Here is a 20,534-nt window from a genome sequence, read left to right on the forward strand (position 1 = left end):
AGGTAAATGGTGGGCATACAAATTGCAGGACCTTGACACCAGAATCTGAGGTTTGCATCTTGAGTGGTTGGGTTTAGGCAATAAAAGCACTTTGGTAAAAGTTTGGGAAAGAGCATAGTTTCGTAGTAAACACATTGTGTCTTGTGCCTCTGGTCACTGCAGACTTTCTCTGCATTAACCATAGCCAAAAGAAAGTTTAATAGTGCTGGATTCTGTATTTCATAAATGGAATTTGTAGAAAGGGTTGCAAAAAATGTTTTTTTTTAATTTATTTTTTATTTTAATAGACTCATTGAGCTGTTAATACCAAATCAGAAAAAAGTCTATATAATTTGATGATTTATCAGACTTTGTTTACATAATCTGTATAGAATTTTTAAAGTTCTATAGATAGCCTATAGCTTTTGATGAGTAGCAGCCACTGTGGCCACAAATAGCAATTACAAGATGCTAATTGCTAATATATACAGGTATATTGTGTATGCATAGTTTAACAGCAACACAAGTAGAGATGAGTCATAGTCAAGCTGCATGTTTGTTCACATACATACACTGAGAGCTCTCCCTCAAACAAATGTTTTGGATGTTGTAAAATTCCACAGTATTCTACCCTTTTCAACATATGCACACATTAAGATGTACAATTGTTTTTGGATTATTTTGTCAAACAAGTGGCTGAAACTTGGATTAAATAACTTTTTTAATCGAGAAATGAAAGATAGACTAGTCAACTACCCCACATCCCTTCAAGAAATAGAGATTAATTTGAAGGTAATCATAAGTGTGAAAATTGCTGTTATCTTCTTACTATTCCTTTTCACTGCTAACGGCCTGTCTGGCTCTGAAGTCGTCCCAGTAATAAATATTCATATACCTTTCAGGGTCTTTGTTATGTTGACTACCTTCCATCAGTATGATCTGTTGTGGCACGAGAAACACAAATGGAGAAAATAAATTAAGAAAAAAATCTAAGTAAATATATAAATAATAATGACAATGAGTGAACGGGGGGAAATTTGGAACATCAAAGGCTCCTCTATCTTTGCAGCATGTAAACAGTGCGTGCCTTCAGTGAGTGGAAGAGCCCTTTTTAATGATTCCATGGAAGATTGCCACATCGACAAGCATCCTGTAATAAATAAAATTAACAAACATTTCTGTAGGGTCTTTTCAAAGGGAAAGAGAGCCCAATGTTTTTTTTTCAGATAAGTGGTCTATACATCCCCTGCTCCTTCCTGATTAGTCTAATCCAGTGAGAAGTGCGTGCAGGGTTTTGATTGAGTCAGCCGTCGAGGACCCCGAGGGGAACCCTCCTGATAAGTGCCTTTACCTTTCACCTCCAGAACCCCACGCACGTCGCTTCGCCATATCCCACTCCCTCTAATCTCATTTGGCCCAGGAAGACATGCTCAGGCACAAGAAGCTACGATTAGCATCCTCTTTACCAAGGGATTCCATTGGCTTGGACTGCCAGTGCTGCCCTCAACCTGAGTCGCTGAAGGCTCTAAATCAGCCAGGTAGTTCTGTGTGTGGCTTGTGTGTGCGCCTCTGTATCCACCCTTCATAACTGTGTGTTTGACAACTTGAAATCAGAACGTATGTTTCCTCTATTTACCTTCTTGGTAGTATATCAGCTCAATTATCCTTGATAGGTAATTTTGCCAAACATACTCATGCACTCCTTTATTCTATGACATGGCTGTGAAGTCGGGACTGTTGCCAAAATTTTCAAAATACTGAGGTCATGAGTCCAAATGTCCAAACTAACTCAAGCATGTTTTAACTGGCCACCAACCAAACTCTGTTTAATTTTCGAAGTATTTTTTAAATGGAAAATCTAATCAAATTGATTCACTGTTGAATTAAAGATTCTGTCATTAGTTATGTGGTAAAAACAAAATCCCTTTTATTAAGGCATTTAATCAAAAAACAAAAACAAACAAACAAACAACACACAATTAAAACTCCAACATGAGTGATTGAGTGAAATTCACTGAAATATTTCTGAGGCCATGACCTCACTGTCCTCGGTGATATGTACAGTGTCAAACACAAACCAGTCACATTACAGTGTATTTAAGTGTAAGGTAGTTTTTACTGTGTAATCAACTGCTATGGGCGTAAATGGAGAAATTCACTCATGTTTGTTTCTTGGTAAATCTGATTATGTTCATCTGTCTATTCAGCTTTCACCAAACCATCATGTTTTAGTTCATTTTAGCAGGAATTAACTTCTGGTATGACACATGGCTTTCCCAGATGTGCTGAAAAGACTGTGTAGTTTAAGAAGTTTAAGAAGAGCACATGAGCTCATACTGTGCAGAGGCTCCACAGTTAGGGTTATGTGTGAAGAACTCTTCACTCCTCAAGCAACTAATAAATCACACATCGCACGAATATTTCAAAATATCCAAGATGTGTCCAATAACTTTTCAAAGGAAAAAGAATCAGTGCAAGGAGTTTTCTGAGAAAAAAAGCTTTATTTATGAAAGTGTGGATAAAAGGATAATGGTCATTTGTCATATGAAACTTTTTTTTACCACGTTTTGATATCTGGAACAACTTTAACAAGTGGACTGTTGGCAGCTTTCTCCAACGATTCGAGCTCCACTACACTGTATTCACAGCTCATTTAATAAACACAGTGTATCCTCATTTGCATCCTAAGTCAACATTCATATGGAAATCAAGTCTTACTAAATATGTGCAGGTCTGCAGCGGAGAAACAGAAATGGTGTTTTTACCTAATATCACAAAACAAATATTCCACTAACAAGAAGCTCACCAGAACTGTGTAACTTCACCTTAAACTGAGGCAGCACGTTATTTTAAAGAATCACTAACCACAGTGATTTACTGACATCTCATAACCATGCTAAGCATTTTGTGATATATTTTTTAATTAATGACATACAATGCAGAAGTCTTATGTAAAAATAAATAAATAAAAACTTGATGACTCAAGAAGCGCCTGGAGTATTAATGAGCAAAGACTGCAAAAAAAAAAAAAAACTCATTCATCTGCATGATGTGATGTATGGAAAGTTTATGCGGCATGAAAATTCACAGGATGCATGAGCAACAAAGAAACAGCACAATAACTCAAAAGTAAACGCTGTAGGAAATGAAACCCACATACTGTACGTACACACAAACACAGGCAAGTAACACCTCACACACCCACACATACTGTAAATCATGACACACATTTTAATGTATGGAAGGTGTCTGAGCAAGCAGGACATGCATAGTAATAAATATGCATGAGAAAGTCATGCAGACTGATAAGTGGTGTCTGAGTGTCAGCATGTGATCACAAAAACTTAGCAGCTCTGAATCAGCAGCTTCTGGGGGTGACAGAAAAAACTACAAGTAAAAAGAAGGGCGACATGACGAGGCAGCCAGTGCAGGGAACAATGTGAACACAGCCTAAATGTTGGAGACATTTAGGACATGTGGTTTGTTTGGAACAGTGATTTCCAGCCTTGGGGTCAGGACCCCTCCAAGGAGTCACAAAATAAATCTAAAGCATCACCAGATAGAGATGAGATAAGAAAGAAGAAAATACATCATCCTGCTTCACAAAATCATAGGATGATTTTTCTGACTTGTAGCTAAGTTAAGATCATTTTTGCAGCTGCAGATGTGATAGGGGTCACACATGGACAATGCTTAATTTTAAGGGGTCATAAGATAAAAAGGTCTGAATCACTGGTTTAAGATTTTTTAGCTAAATGGTGCTGAGGAGGTGGGCACCCTTGTGGCTTCTAATATAACCAAAAACTTTAAGTAGATGAGTTGATGTTAAATTATCACCAACACTGGCTTCAATGAGATGCAGTAATTTCCAAAAAATTGTGAAGGCTTTTCCCAAGAACATGACAAAACAGTAACAAAATAAAAACCAAAGTATCAACTCCAAGATAAATGAAAATGGAAACCTTTAAATTATATTTAAATTAGTGTGTGTGTGTGTGTGTGTGTGTGTGTGTGTGTGCCTGTCTGCTTAAATAAATATATATTTAAAAAACATTTGATGCCATTTTATTCGAAATGTTCCTTTAAATATTGAGGGAAACAAGGGATTAAGTATTTAATGAATGTGTTGGACTAATAGTTTATTTATGCACTTTTAAATCTTATGGAAATATCTGTATTGGTCATTTATAAAACACCATTTGGATATAATAAGGTGAATAATACAACACGTGTTCCTTCAGAGGCAAATATCAGCATCAGCACCAAACATCAGGCTGTGGGCTTCAAGGCCTAAAAAGCTGCGGCGAAGCTGGCACATGCGAAATAAAATTATTATTATTAGTGGTAAATAAAAAGTTCAGAGTGAGGCTGAGAGCTCGTCCACAGTCATAAAATAAATGCAGAGTTAACTCACAGTGTCCGGCGCAGAGAATGGAGCTGCTGGATGCAAGATGCGGCTTCTAAGTGAAGCATGTAATATTATGTGTGTATCCTACCGATGCTTTTCCATATCTGTATCCGATGAACTCCAGAGAATTGACCACATATGGGCCCACGTGCGTGTGTATCTGTGTGTGTGTGTGTGCGCGCGCCCGATAGCCTAAATAAAAAATAAGAAAAAGACATGCACTGTCTTTATATCTGGGGGAATAAAGTCTTGGTGTAAATCACTTTTCCGACTGGCACAGCACATTAAACAACCGTGGCATGATTCCTTTTCTCTCAGCTCATCCGTTCCCTTTTTTCTTTATCAGCTCGTTCACGATTTCATTTCTTTCAAATGAGAATTCAGGGACCCCCAAATTCAAGCCCCCGCGTCTTCAAACAACACAACTGTACGGTTTTACTTTTTCCTCCCGTCAAAATGGTATCCCAGATTCAATTTCAGATAGACCAGGATTTAGCCAGTGATGATTTTTTTTGGTCTTTCGGAGACAATATTTAATATGCTGAAATGAGATCAGTTTTTCTCATTTTCTCTATGTTGTTGTGTCAAATCTCGCGGTGACACGAGCAAAAATGAATCTGTGATAAGCGAGCATGTATATTGCATATAATCGTCCCTTTTTGTCTATCACCATCATCAGAAGAAGAAACAACAATGACACTGTCATCATCATCATCAATAGAGATTTTTCCAGCCTCTCCTCCAGGCTACTTCTTCTTCTGCTTTTGATTTAGGAAATTAGTGCGCCTAAATACAAAACCTCATTCTCAACAGCCACTTATCAAACTCCATTTACTGCTGATGATTTCAAGGTAATATTAAAAGACAATAATGCAAATGACCCATGGCTTTTAATTAAAAATGTCTTGTCCCCCCTCCCTTTACTATTTTTGTTTCATCTGTTTTTACTTTTTTCTTTCTTTTCTTTTTTTTTAACTTTTAAGTGTTGTGGAGAGGAAAAGTAAAAGCGCCTGCTTTGCTCCGTACCCCCCCTTCTCATTGACTTTTATCACCAAATGAAGCATATAAATGACCTGAAAGCGCTCGGCTGTCGCGTTAAATTAAATAAAATAAAGAACAATTATCCTCTCCTTTTTCTCTGATCTCGCGCTATAAAGGAGTCCTGGAGAGATAAGGCAGATTGAATTCTCTCTGTTGTGCTCCAATAAAAACGTCAAGGGGGGGAAGAGTTAAAGAGAGATTTAAAACCAGACCCCCTCTATAATTTCAAATCATAATTTCCCTCCCATTATACCTCTCAGATGCCGTTTATCGTTTGGGGTTATTTATTTCAGGGCGTTTGGGACTCCAGTCAATTTCCGTGACTAAGGTGGATAATTACAGGTAGTGAGTGAACCCCGGCAAAAGTTGCAACAGCTTTGATAAAATGTAGGAAACATAAAAGCAGGGATTGCAAACAAGAACACAGTCTTACACATACATATATATATATATTCATATATAAAGGTTATTCGCCTCATTTTCATCATTGGAAGAAAAAAATAATAATATCCACGTCTGCAGCAGCTCCCGAAAGTAATTATAATTGTCTAATTTCAAAGTTGAATTAGGATGCTTTAGGGGTTTGATGTAAAACTTCACATTCGGTTCAATGAAGTATCACCCTAATTTACAGCTCTAGATAAGGACTAAGTCTGTCATAAAAATCTGCCTCGTCCTCCTCCTCCTCCCTCAACCCCCTTTCCTCTCCCCCCACCCCACCCTCTCTCCTTCCTCCCTCCCCAGGATTGAATTGCACCTTGGGCAATAGTGCAGAATCGTGAATCTTAACTTCTCTCAGCATATGTTCCTGGCAGATAAGTAAACAATTTGGATGTGGAATGATTTTTTTTAATTAATACCACAGTCGTCTAATGTGTGTGTGTGTGTGTGCGTGTGGGGGTGGGGGGGTATAGTCATAGTACTACACCGCGGTCCGCAAATCCTCCCTTTCCTCCATTAACCAGAGTGGAGGAGAAAGCTGATCTGGATCCACATAAAATAAAAACAAATCTTTAAACACCGTGTGTGTTTAACTCCTCCTGATGGGTTGGAAACTGTATTGTCTTATTAAGAGTCAGGCCTATCATTCACAAGTATATACAGGTTCAGACACGTGCGTGTGACTTGATCATAAAAGGTTTTAGCGGAGGAGGGAGTTTTTTTTTTTTGGCTGCAGCACTTTTCTTTTTTGAAAATAGAGATATTTAAACCGCACAGTAGTTGCGAGCTGCTTTACAGCCAGCCAGCAAGTTACACGACAAAAAAAAGAAAGAAAGAAAAAAGAAATCACATCACATTCAGTTTGTTCCATTTGTTAAACCTATAATTAAGCAGGAGGCTTTCTCCTTGAAGTGATTAAGCAGTCAGACGAGTCGGACGGGCGGAATCCCTCCAGGGAGGCCTCCTCTCCTGAACTGTCAAAACATCAAAAGATCACAAACGGTTCAGCCCAGTGTCATGAAAACACCTTCACTGTACTGCACCGCGGAACATGTCTGAGACCTGTTTCAAATAAGTAAAAAAAATGAAGTAGCAGCCAAATGCGGAGGCAATTAAGCCTTGTTGAGGAAATGATGAGAGTGGAGTGGAGGAGTTTGACAGCTTAAAAAACCACACAAGGGGGAGGGGGGGAGGTCGATCTGGTAGAAGAGGGATTGATTTTGGTGTTATTGTTCTACTGCAATGAGAGTTTGTTAGTGTTCAGCCTGTCAACAGCATTGATTAGTTTAGGATCAAGTTGGATCTAAAAAATTCTCACATTTTTAGTATTTTTTTTAAGTGTTTCAAGCCTATAATCGCTTTTTGTGAATTATTTTTTCCCCTTTAAGCATTTATTCTAATTCATTATATATATTCTTAATTCTCTTAACAATTTAAAAGCGGTTTTATTGGGCCTTGATCCTGCCAGGTCCCCGCAGCACCTACACATTATTACATTATCTCCGTCATCTCAAGTACCCAGTAACCTACAAATACAGGAAATTGATATTGTTGAAGACAGATTGTCTTTATTGGAAACGTCTTTGCTCAGCAATTGAACAAAGAGCAGGAGGTATCAACCTTCTAGATACATTATCCTTTCCATAACATGACAGGTTTTAAATTACCATCTTAGATAGAAAATACACATAGAACTCCTTGAATTCAAATAGAAGTTGTCCTCAAAAAACGAAACCAAAATAATAATAATTAAAAATTAAAAAATGACGCGTGTGACTATATTAGCACTGAACCACAGGAAAATGCAAAATGAAACATTTGGATGTAAAGAATTTTTTTTCTTTTGTCATCTTAAATAGACCGTCTAGTTTTATGTGCCAGTTTTTTGATAAATATAAACAATATAACCCGTATATAATCCAGCCTATATAGGTCCTGATTTTGACCCTATCCAGAACATCATAAAATTACCAGTGCCAGACTACTTAGGCCTATACAGGAAATAAGAACGCTAATTGTGCAAGCCAAATTTTTCAAAATAAAAGAGTAGCCTATCAATAATCAACACAAATCAGCATATCAGCATTGAAATGTACACAATAAATAAAGTTAAAGGCCTCCTTTTCTGGTTGCCATAAACGTTATAACATTTACATTTCTTACAGTTCACAGGGCACCGTCCTTTACACCAAATTCCAGCTTCTCTGCTCAGGTCAGGAACTTGTTGGATTTCTGGAAAAGTTTGTGATTTTTTTTTTCCTTTTTTCTTTTCTTTTTTTGCCATAACAAGTCCAAGGCAATTAATACTGTTCATGCCTTTTAATGGGGCGCGCTGTCCATAATATATTTACATGCATTTCAGTATTCAAGTGAATTAAAAAGAGGAAAAAGAGTCTTGAGGGTTACATGGCAGTGGCATGTGCGGATGAATATGGGTCTATCCCAGTCTTGGTCATACCTGGAAAAAGTATGTAGGCCACCGGGGGCTGTAAACTTGACGCTGACCAGGCTGTGCAGTTACACGGGACGACATAGCCCGGGTTTGTGGGCGACGGGTGGGTGTGGGTGTGCTGACTGGGGCACCCAAGGGTGCCGAACGCGCCATTCTGGTATCCCAACGAGGACGCGTACGGCAAAGTGCTGGTGCTCAACGTGTGGGGCATCTCTGTCATCTTCTGGATGGCGCTGGAGCTGAACTGACTCGGGTCGAGGAAGGAGTAGGGAGCGGACGTCGGCGGCAGAAACGCTCTGGCTTTCTCCGAGGAGCCCAAAAGAGAGTCCGCGGCGGACACGGGAAGTCCCTTCAAGTGATCGGTGTCCCCGAGGTAAGGCAAAGGGAAAACGTACCTGTCCTTCTTGAGCAGGTTTTTGGGTTTGCGCCTGGGTCTGTACTTGTAATCGGGGTGCTCCTTCATGTGCTGAGCCCGCAGCCTCTTGGCCTCGTCGATGTAAGGTCTCTTCTCAGACTCTGAGAGCAGCTTCCACTCGGCGCCCAGTCTTTTGCTGATCTCCGAATTGTGCATTTTGGGATTCTCCTGTGCCATTTTCCTCCTCTGGCCCCGGGACCAAACCATGAACGCGTTCATGGGTCTCTTGATATGATCAGCAGGCTTTGACATCTTTAGAAAGTGTACTTTTATCCCCCAATGTTAACGACGAGGAAAAGTTCTTATCGGAAGGAAGGGAAACTATTCACCTGTCTAGATGCCAGATACCAGTCATGCCACGTCTGGGATGGTCTGAGTCTGGAAAACAGCAAAAATTAAAATAAAAGAAAATAAAAATCCAGCGGCCGGTTTGCTCTTCCCGAGTTAAAACACTGATGCGCGTTGGTTTAAGTCCAGTTACAACTCTCTGTCAGACCTGCGGTAGGCAACACAGGAAAAGAATACATGCAAGATGCACACACGTAACAAAATCCACAAAGGTGAAAGCAATGTTCCGCAGTCAGTTTGCAGGAGTCGTAAAAGTGTTCAGTGTTATTTTTTTCTGTCACACACACACACTCTCTCTCCCTCTCTCTCTCTCTGAGGTTTGTCGTCAAGCACCTGGCTTGGAAATGAGCGGAAGAGCGTGAATACGAGCCAAAAGCGGTGAAGTTCAAAGGCTGGGCTGGTTTGGTTTCTGCACGCAATCTGACATAATCTGCAGGGCGTTCACTCACCAACCTGAGCGCCCAATCAGCACGGAGACCGGCTATTATAATACCTTCAGGAAAAAAAATATATGTACATTACAACATAAACAAAGAGCGGCTGGTAGTAGAAGAAAAAAAAAAATAAGGAAAGAGGGGTGCGCGTGTGTATGTGTGTGTGTGTGTGTGTGTGTGTGTGGAAGGGGGTAATACTCAGGATCCCTCCTCGATTCCATTTAATGTAATGAATCGCAACAAACATGGACCTTCAACCTCTTTTCCAGTTAAAACCTGACTTCAATCCAGAGAGGTGCCTGTACCGTGCAACCAATTTACTGTAGCTACTGTACAGCTTCACGCAAAATGTAGGAGAGCACTGTAACGTGTCGCCAAAAACACATATAGATAGAAAGCTTTAGGTCACGTGTACATTTATATATTGTGAAAAGTGAGGTGGTGTAATAATGATGATGATAATAATAATGATAATAAAAGAATAGGCTATTCATCCCTTAAACAAAATTATTTTTCAAAATCTCATTCTCTCCTTTGGATATCAAAAATATAACATGGCAGTGCTTCCGTGTCTTGCTCAAGGGCCCTTCAGCAGCTCTTTAACCCCTGTCTTCCAGCTGCTAGGGGTGGGGTGGAGTGTTGGGGGGTGGGGTGAGGTTAGCTATGAGAATTTAAAAAATGTCTAATTTAGCTTCAGTATTTCAAGAGATTCCGTTATGAGCAAAAACTAGCATTTCCTTTATAGTCAATAAAAAACAAACCAATCACGCACGAGCACATAAACACACGCGCACACCGTTTAGGCCCCCCGTGCCGTGAATATTGACCCTATGGAGAGCTCAGCTACTGTAGTGACAGAATTACAAACAGCAAGAAAATATTACATCAACTGTAAAGGTTTTGAAAAAGCGTCATTGTGAGTCTATAATTGTTGCATTAGCTCACATCAATTTGACAGTGTGATTTTGAGGAGGCACAGAGTGATCGTTTTAAAATGCAAATTTTTTCTGAGGACCATTGCTTAATAGCCCTCGGGCTAATGTGCGTGATATATGATTCCTTCAGCTGTGATTATTAAACGAAACGCAGACAGCTGATCTGTTTTTTCCCTACACCGTCAAAATGCTGTGATTGGAGATACAACCCTGAGAGTCGTCTCTAGTTAGTTACACTGCTAAGTAGATTTATTTAAGGTAGTCTGTGGCCTATATACAGCTGTATGTATGCACACACAGGCACGTACCCTCACGCGGATGTCGTGGACCACATCCTATTGCAATTAGCATCTTATCTTTCTCTCTCTCTCTCTCTCTCTCTCTCTCTCTCTCTCCCTCTGTGTGTGTGTGTGTGTGTGTCACACAAAGGGGCTTCTAATGCAACTTCAAAGATGAAGTTTCTTTAACATGTCACCACATCACAGTAACATGCATACATCTCTAATGTCAGCATGACAAATGACCAAATAAATGAATAATTAATATATTTGAAGAGCTGCTCAAACAAACACCCTGCCTTTACACACATTTATGGACCACACATTTCCAGTACTAACATTAAGAGACTGTCCTATAGAAATTAGAGAAAAACATCGTATATTTAAAAACTCTAATTTTTGTTCCCCAAGTATGGAACAAAACTGAGTTTATTTCTCTGCCTGTGATATTCTCATATTTCAGTACATCTGCGTCTCTTTCGCACGCTCTCTCTCCGCTCCCTGTCTCCTCACACACGCATGCGTCAATCGGCAGCTTGTAACAAGAAGATTTCCAGCATATCTTTCTGTGGAAATCCTGAAATTATCGTTTAAAAAATTTTCTTTTCGGGAGAAAAATCCTCCTCACCCCGACCCAGAGAACAGTGTAGCCCACAGCTGAGGACGCCCCCGACTTTTTTTTTTTTCAGTACAAGCGCCGATCGGATCCCTGCAAAAAGAAAAAAGCTCCTGAAATCCTCCCAGTCGGCAGAGTATGATGTTCATCTGCAACAACGAGGTAGTATACTGCATGTTTGGACCGTGTATTTCAGCTCATGTTTTGAAGTTAGAAATTGTGTCGTGCTATCTTTCGCAGAACAGCGTATATGCAATTTGACATGTGCCGTTGAAGCTGCTGTATACAGCCACACCAGCTTAGGCTTCATTTTGAGATCAATGAATTAGATAGCGGGAAATTATTTTAGGGGCTGAGCCTCCGACTCACAAGGGAGAAGTCAGCTATGTTTCTTATTCAAAAACTGATTGTCTCATAAATGCACGCCCGAAAGTTCCCTCGACAATTCAGCGGAATAATGAGAAATGCAATAGGTTTTGATTTGTCAAGGAGTGAGATGATGATTATTTCCCTCGGCAGCTTCTCTTCAGTTTTTCCTTAAACATAACCGTTTGTATATTTGACACAGTGTATTGTCTGTTAATATAATAAATAAAATAGTTGTGCTTTTACACCTGGGTGCGCGTTACCACGTAAAAACTTCTCTCCATTTCCAAACTTCAGACATTTGGAAATGAGAATAGACCTGACTGCCACAACATAAGCAACAATAAAATCAATACACAAAAAGAGAGAAAAAAGAATATATCGCTGCTGTGAATTTAGTCTATATTTGATTTATTTGGTTTAGAAAAGATTTAGATCAGAGTTAGAGCAGCCGGCCAATCACAGCTGTTAGTCTTAGTATTAATAATTATAAAATCACTGGTGAGAGATTCTTTTAACTTGCTGAAACTTTAAATTACACGGTGTAAGACGCAACAAATTCAAACCACACACAAACAGGGACATGGTGGGCGCTCGCGAGACAAACACTACACACAAATACATAAGCACGTACGCGCGCACACGCACACACACGCGCGCGCGCACACACACACACACACACATACACACACACACACACACACACACACAAAAAAAAAACTAGGATTATCTAAGGACACATGTCCATCCATCTCGCCGTAAAAAGTGAATGGGGAGCGGCCTGACACACAGAGAGCCTATTAGCCAACTTGGGCTCCCGTGGAGAGCATTGAGGTAAGCTCCCCTACCGTAACTGTCCATGGTGCTGAAGCGGTAAGAGGTTTTCTTCACTGCACACTTGCGTCCTCCCTCAAAAACTCTTAAAAGCTAGAGTTGACATTTCAATGCCTTTTATTGTATTTCCATCCTATTTAGTGATGGTTCTCTATATAGAAAAAAATAAAATATTAGAAACTGAGCCAACTCACATGGTCGACAACTTTACTAAGTTTTTTTTTCTTTTTATAGCAGAGGAATGTTTTTAAGCCTGTTTTTTCACTATGTGGAACAATCACTGTTGAACTGTGGCACCATAAATGATCATAAAGACATTTTTATGTTGTCAAAATATGTCCTTTATTTTAGCATCAATATGGCATTAAGTGTAATTTAGCCAGAGCCTTGTCAGTATAGTTTAAATTATACCTATTATGTTGTTGTAACTAATTATTGCTTACAAGATGAACTGTCAGCATTGATAAGTGGATGAGTGCGTGCTTAGAGCGCTGTGGACTACTGGAGACAATAAAGGGCACAAAAGATTTTAAAAGGAAAAACACACACAAAGTAAACTCATTGAGATTACCTTTTCAAAGAAGTGATTGACTGAGCCTGTTCAGAACATTGCATTCCTGACTATCTAGACTGAACTCCCCTTGAAAATTGTGAATTATTGTGCAACATCTCCACTTTTAACTAACACACAGAGAGACATTGTTCAGCTGTAGTAATCATCACAATTTTATACTCAAAGTAGGCTCTTCATAGAGCAAAATAAAAGTCATTGTAATTCAGTCACTCACACAGCAGAATGGTGTAATCAGGATACCAAACCCTCACATGCCACTTCTTACATTCCTCTACAAGAACATGTCAAATTAGAAAATGGAACCATCCCTCACCAGTGAAATCTCCTTTTCATCATGTTTAGAGAAAAAAATCTATCTGCCTTATTTATATCTTCACATATTAAAATACTGGGTGTTCACAGTGAAGACATTTATTCCAATACTGTTCTTGGAAATAGTACAAATTGAATCGTTATAATTATACTTGCAATGTAAAATACAAAAACCCTTCCTTTTACCAATATGAAAATGATTCTAGCACACAACACTATAGTTCTTTTTACATTATCCACTTACAAGTATCAGTCATTGACACTGAGAAGCAATAAGAACGTTTACAGGGAAATATACTGCTAACATGGGGCATATATTACAAAAAATATACATATATATCATATCTTTGTGGTAACATTGTTTCTCGGGAAGATAGTAAAATTAGACTTGAGTACAATTTAAAATGACTAAACTTAAGCTCTACTCTCTTTTATTCTGCAACACTGGATAGCATGGGGCAGAGCGGGAAAAAAATTTACATAGGTTCAAGGCATCAGGTAATAATGAAAGGATAGGGGCAATACTTCAAAGACCACGAGGTCCACATCACACAATTATACAATACAATTAGGATTAAAGGGGCAAAACAGAGATAACAGAAGATAGGGATAAATTATCACAAAAGGAAAGATGTGACTCTCTCCTGACCTTCATTAAGAGAAAAAAACTCATTTAGAGCTGGCCCTCCTTGCAGGGGGATTTCAGCCTTTCACATGAGACTGTGACTCACTAGATAAGATTTACAGAGTATAAATGAGAATCTAAACTAACCTATTACTAAACAATAACATAAATTATATGTTCAGGATAAATTATAAATTATACAATAAATAGACACACATATGTAAATAATATAATAATAATATATTGTAATAATTGTAATTTCAATAGGACTGGAATAATTTCAAACTCAGTTTCATGCCATTTACACTTAAGTTTACTGTTGCCCCATAATTATACAGTTAGGAAAATAAACAGTTGAACATGCAGGGAACTAAGCGTGGATTCTGATATACAGTGAACCCTTCTCTTGTGCCAGTAGCATAATATTTTGTGTTAGTCTACCAGCTGTCTAAACAACTCATTAAGTTGACATCTTGAGGTTGTCGACTGTTTCTGTGGCAACCAGGCACACACCCTGTAAATGCCCATTCTTATTCAGGCAACAACTTCTGTAGGGGTAGGACCTAAAAAAAACATCCAACAAATGACTACCTTTCTTGGATATTATTATAGCTTGAAGCCATATCTCATTGACTATAGTGCTGAAGTAATGAGCCAATCACTGCAAAACTGAAGGAGCACTTGACAGACTAATGTCCTCAACAACAAGCTGAACTCAACAAGTCTAAAATTTGGACAGTTCTTAAAGACTGAATCTTCTGGTGGGACCTCTGAGGCAAACAGCATATAATGTTCTTAGCACTGCACCTGTGCTCCCATACTAGATCATCAGAGCACTGTCTGTCGAGGCCAAGAAACTTCCTTCTTTCCTTCCTTGTCATCTTAAATCTGTTAAGCAAAACTACAAAATCAGGCTAAACAGGAGGCCTTGGAAGAATGGAGGCACTGGCTAGACAGACCAAAATACTCTTTGCTGATTTGGGGAGTGACCATAAGAACCTAGCCTTTACCGACACAGCAAAGGCTGACAGTAAGCAAAGTGCAGGTAAGCCAGTTCGGCTGTCCTCTTCTTTAATTTTACATTGTCAAAGAATCAGAAGACTGATGTGCTTCCCCACCAGTTTGAAAACTCTAGAAGGAACACTGAGCAAAGCATATCATTTCCCTGAGTCACACTGAGAAACTGACTAAATATTCAGATTGATATCCAGAACATCCTCCAACCCTCACCTCATCTAGTCTGTTGCACACTTTGCCTCCACCAGTGATTGTACTGATGGAATTCCATGGACACAAATGTCCAAAAATCTTGTTTCTGTGCCTGTTGACCAACCTGGTCCCATGTCTCCACTAACACCATCATCACCTCCTCCAAGGTTGCCCACTTTGTCCTTTGTTCCTCCCTGCCAGTGAAGCAACTCAAGTCACAGCAATCACATTTTCTAAATGTAAGGTCTTCACAAAAACATTGTGCAGTAAGATCGGTTCTGTAAAGTTAACTTTTCCACTAATCTAACCTAATACTTCTCTCCCCATCCAGCAGCCAGGAACACTTCAAGAAAGACCTTGAGAATACACCTCACTTTCTGATGTCCAAGCATCCACCAGTCATCTCTAGGTGTGAGTATTCCTAAATCTTTTGAGTTCCTCCACAAGCCCCAAGTGCCTTCAGGGGCACCAACCACGTCTTTTCCAGGACAGGAGAAAAAAGTTGATATGGGACCATGCATGCTTTAATTAGTCTTGAAAAAACTTGAAAAACTTGAAAAAAAGGAGCAGAGAACAACGGCAGTACTGTTGGAATCAGCAGGCCTGTGTTATACCATGGTCCACAGCAGAAGGTTTAGCACTGCACTGAATATCTCCTCACCTAGTGTTTGTCCTTTCAAGTTCCTTCTATTGCCTGGCTGAACTCCCTGGTCTCGTCTGATCTTTGCCAGCTCAATCCAGTCTCCACCAGCTGCCTGACCTGGTAGACTGGTTGTACTGAAGAATGCTTCTTGGTCCTTGCTCTCAAATCTTCAGTGCTGATCTCATTATTGACTTCCACTGGAGTCCTCTCTTTGGCTACCCTACCAACCTTTAAACTACTTGCAACAACCATTCTTAGGAGAAGGATTCTTTTCATGACTGTGCCAACAACCATACCTCTATCTCTATCTTCCTCCCCTGTAGGCTAGGGGAAGTGATTGCTAAGGAAATGTAAGACCTAAATGAGTAGTCTTTTGGGCAAATGATTATCAATAAATAGTCACAACCAGAGTCCTCATCAGTCCCTCTTGAGCTCTGACACAATCATTTTTAGGGAGTCATTTTGGGTTAATTTAATTTAATCTAATGTTTATTCTATTTAGACATTTATCTGTTTTACATGTATATTGAAAAACTTGATTTTGAGGAAGTTCCACTTTTCTAATACCACACAAAGCTTGAGGTAATAATCATTGCTAAATACCATCATGGCTAAGAGAGGACGATGATATACAAGGATCACCTCTGACAAGTACTCCCACATCACAGATAACGTTATTCACGACTACATACTACATTTTGTATGTGGGAAATTTTTTCCAATTAAATAACAGCTATTTTACAACTTTTTAAGTAAAATATTCATGATAACACCTATGACATATTTACACTCACTCATTACCTCTCATTATAGCCTGAAGCCATATCTCATCAGTGGACTTAAGCTGTCTGTTGGAGTGCGTGCCCAGCATTGACATTCAATCTCTGTCAGTTCTTTTTAATTATTGGAAAACTACTTTTTAATACATACAACACAGCACATTGTTAAGTGTAATGTTTAGATTAATTGGATTTGGTGGTTATATGGCAGTTTAGATACCCAGAGGTAAAACAAATGTGGCCTTTACTGGGAAAGCAAGATCTATGTACTGAGAGTCAAGGAAGAACCAGGTCAGAGTATAGCTGGATAAATCAATATCTGCAATTCTAATACAACTTGATATGAACTATCCTATGTCCAATGTCCTATATCCAAATATCCTATATTAACTTAAGTAAACAGCTTTATCTTATCTCATCTTTACCAAATCTCTCTCCTTTTATCTCTCACAATAGCACTACCAGTGCCACCACTGAGTCTGGGACCTGAACTTCAAGAAGTGGTGCAAAGCTCCCATGAGTCAGGTGATGAATTCAGAACCGAGACTGAAAATCAATATTCCACAGTGCTACTCTTGAATGTCTCAGAATTACACATATCGATCAACCCCCTCTTGTACCTTTTCTGTTTTGTTTACAGACTTTTGCATCCTGAATTATGAAGGTGGACAAAACAGCTGCTTGTGAAATCTGACCTAATGTAACAGAAACAGACAGTTACAGAATGTGAAAGCTTTTGAAGCCAGACAGACTGACAGAGAGGGAAAAAAAATACAATTCTACAAATCTGCATCAGTGAATGATTAATTAATTTTTGTTGAATGATCTGTTCTAGCCCTGTGAGATATCAGTTTCCATTTCTTTTACACTTTTACAGAAGATCTCAAGAGACTCCTAGTTCAAAAGACGGTTCAATTTAGAGTTCCCACTAGAAATGGTTTTAGAAAGTCTTTGCCATACGTTGGGCTTTGATGTGTTTTAAATGTCGTAATCTTACTGTTCAGAGATGGGGAAAATAAATTGTGTTAATTTTTTTCCATTGTAAGTGTTTTTTTTCTTGATTTAACATTAACATAACATAACATTACGGTTAAGGTACATCACAGAAATATTCAAAGATTATCATAGATACATCCATGTAGTGTACATGGAGCACAGAGCATAAGGTACAGATTAGTTTGGACTGGCATTTAATCATCATAATTCAATCACTTGAAAGAAAAGGTCTACTTAAATGTATCTTTCCTGTTCTGTTATAATTTATTAAAATACTGACCTTTTCCTTGAAGGACAAAGACAAAATTTTGATTGAATCACAGCTATTTATCAGTCTATGAAGCTTGACCTCCATACTGTGACTTAGTGCCAAAGAGTAAAAGAGTCTGCTTTGGACGCAGCAGGTCATTTATTAATAAAAGAAAAAGATTGATATCCTGTCATGTGCGTTTATTTTTAAACAGCAGTTGTCTCTGGCTCTCGTCATGACCCATACGTAACTCTCTTAAGTGTCACATTTAGTTATGTGTGTGCACAGGTAAAATCTTTGATAGCTGTTTATTCAAAAGCAAACAAAACTTGAAAAGTGGATATAACCTCGCCTCAGAACTCTGAAGGGGTGGACTAAGATTGAAATTGGTCTGACTCTCTCTCTCTCTCTCTCTCTTGAATCGAGGGTCCATTGTAGTACGTCAAACAAAAGGTTTTTATCAGAGGTTCTTAATGTAACCCCCTCCCCTCACTCTCTCGGCCACCAACTCGTTCTTCTCTTCCTCTCTTTTCTCATTCATTTATTCCACTGTGTGTGGAAATAGGCTGGGCAACAATTAATTTCAGAGTGAATTCAGGCAGGATCTATTACCCCTCTCTGCCTCTATTGCTCTAATGGAAATCTATTTCACTTCTCTTTTGTGTCCAATATAATTTAATGCCCATTTTATTAATGGCCTGAAATAATTACGGAAGGCTTTTGTGATTCTTGAGTATGTTTCATTTAATTGTGTAATAAATGTCTAATCAGAGCTCCCATCTGAAGCCATTATGGCATTAAAATTAACAATTACGCCACAAATGTCTTGGTGAATGCGTTGGGGTCTATAGAAATCATTGCTGATAACAAGACACATATAAATCATTCATGAGAATTTTTTCAGAGAAAAGCGGAGTGAGAGATAGGAGGATGGGAGGGAGAAAAAAGAAGCGGGGGAAGAAAAGAAGAGAAGAAAGAGGCTGAGTTTTCTTTATTCCATTGAAAAACCGGGGATGGCCAAAAGATAGGGCATTTTAAAACTGTGTCACCCTCTCCAGTTCCTTTCTTCCCCTGTCTCTCTCTATCTCCCTTTAATTTGCCTTCCTCTTTATTTTTGAAGTGACAGATTTCACTTTGGGAATTCATTAACCGTTAACTTGGGCGATAAAATATCTATCAGGCCCTCTGCCCGGTTCCTTTGCTAAGCTGCGTGGCGCTCCGGTTCAACGTTGTGGGTGACCGAAGGCAATTAAAGAGGCTTCACACTCTCTCACTCTCCCAGTGTCACTTTCTCTGTGAAAACAGGAAGGCTGCTCAACATACCAGCGAGAATTGTTTTCTTAGTAGCCAAGTATACAAATTTCATGGTATGGGGAAACTCCATCTGCCACGAAAAACCCTCGTCAGTTCCTCTGTGTCATTTCCAAGCTAATATACTACAATTGGTTTTGGTGAATCTATTTTAATAGCATAAGGTTTTGGCCTTCTTTGTTCTCTATTACCATGATGCACAAAGGGCCTCCCCGGGCAATGGATTGTACCCTGGTCCAAACCAGACACTTTCATGGAAGTGACTTTGATGTAGATGACGTCTCATATTAATGAGAGGGTTGATTTATTCGCAGTCGAACACCCCCTTTGAATCAAGCAATCTTGGATAAGTTGGTTGATATCACCCATTTCTGACTCTGCCCCATCTGAGCTGGGGAGATTGATCCTACTGGAGTTTCAATAATTCACTAACTTGTTAGTCATATAGCTCCAGCATGTAATAAATATGATTGGGTGAAATGATTCATATACACTGTAGCTGTAACTTCTGCACATCCAGCTTGTTTGGATTAAAAGAGCATTTTATATAAAGCTCTAAGTCAAATATGAAGTCATTTTGGTTGAACTTTTAACCAACCATTCCATTAATTTCATATTTATCATTGATCTATGTGGTCTCTGTGCTCTTTCTCATTTCTTCTGTTAGTGTTACTGTCAATGAAAGTGAATGTTTAATCTCTGAATAAGCTGTATCATTTTCAGTCACTGTTGCTACAGCTACAGCACACATAACCTTAGCTAGTGACCAATCAGATGTTTTTAGGGCCTCATGGAGTTCAAGAATACCTGCAAATGTTAGCAAATTACAGTTGGACAGGATGTTGAAGTAACATTTACAGACAAATGTATGTATATCTAAATATGAGCTCTACTGTTTTCAAATTCTTCTGGTTGTAATTTGATGGTGAATAGTGATTCTAATTCATTCTAATTCATTCAAATCTGCAGGGATGTCTAATTACAGTGGCTGCACAAAATGTCAAATAAGAGAGGTGTCTCCATCACTTTCATTGTACAGGTCCATTTTCTGACCAAAATCTCTTCAATCATTGTTCTCATACCATCCAGCCACCACAGTCCAGATGAGAGAAGAAAGGAATTGATAAAAATTCAAACACAAACAATATCTATCATATATCTGTCTCTGTCAAGAAAAATAAATATGATTTTAAGTAGGGATAATATATGAAATATATTTTAGTTTCATGTGTTAACTTTATTGAACCACCCTGACTTTGAAACCAGACCTACACCCTGGGTCATACCT

General features: G+C 38.9%; 1 protein-coding gene and 1 long non-coding RNA gene across 2 annotated transcripts; one reads left to right on the plus strand and one right to left on the minus strand.

Annotated features, from left to right (window-relative positions):
* Positions 1-7,411: 7,411 nt before the first annotated feature.
* Positions 7,412-9,625, minus strand: sox14 (SRY-box transcription factor 14). The gene has a single exon (XM_018669813.2). It carries the CDS (start codon positions 8,986-8,988, stop codon positions 8,272-8,274), a length of 717 nt encoding a protein of 238 aa, XP_018525329.1. The 5' UTR covers positions 8,989-9,625; the 3' UTR covers positions 7,412-8,271.
* Positions 9,626-10,997: 1,372 nt separating this feature from the next.
* LOC108878843 (uncharacterized) lies at positions 10,998-17,398 on the plus strand. Its single transcript, XR_001960261.2, has 4 exons — positions 10,998-11,509; positions 15,599-15,678; positions 17,146-17,214; positions 17,330-17,398. It is a non-coding gene; the product is annotated as an uncharacterized LOC108878843 (long non-coding RNA).
* The last annotated feature ends 3,136 nt before the right edge of the window (positions 17,399-20,534 follow it).

Source organism: Lates calcarifer, linkage group LG17, assembly GCF_001640805.2.
Source record: "Lates calcarifer isolate ASB-BC8 linkage group LG17, TLL_Latcal_v3, whole genome shotgun sequence".
In the NCBI taxonomy this organism is placed as follows: Eukaryota; Metazoa; Chordata; class Actinopteri; family Centropomidae; genus Lates; species Lates calcarifer.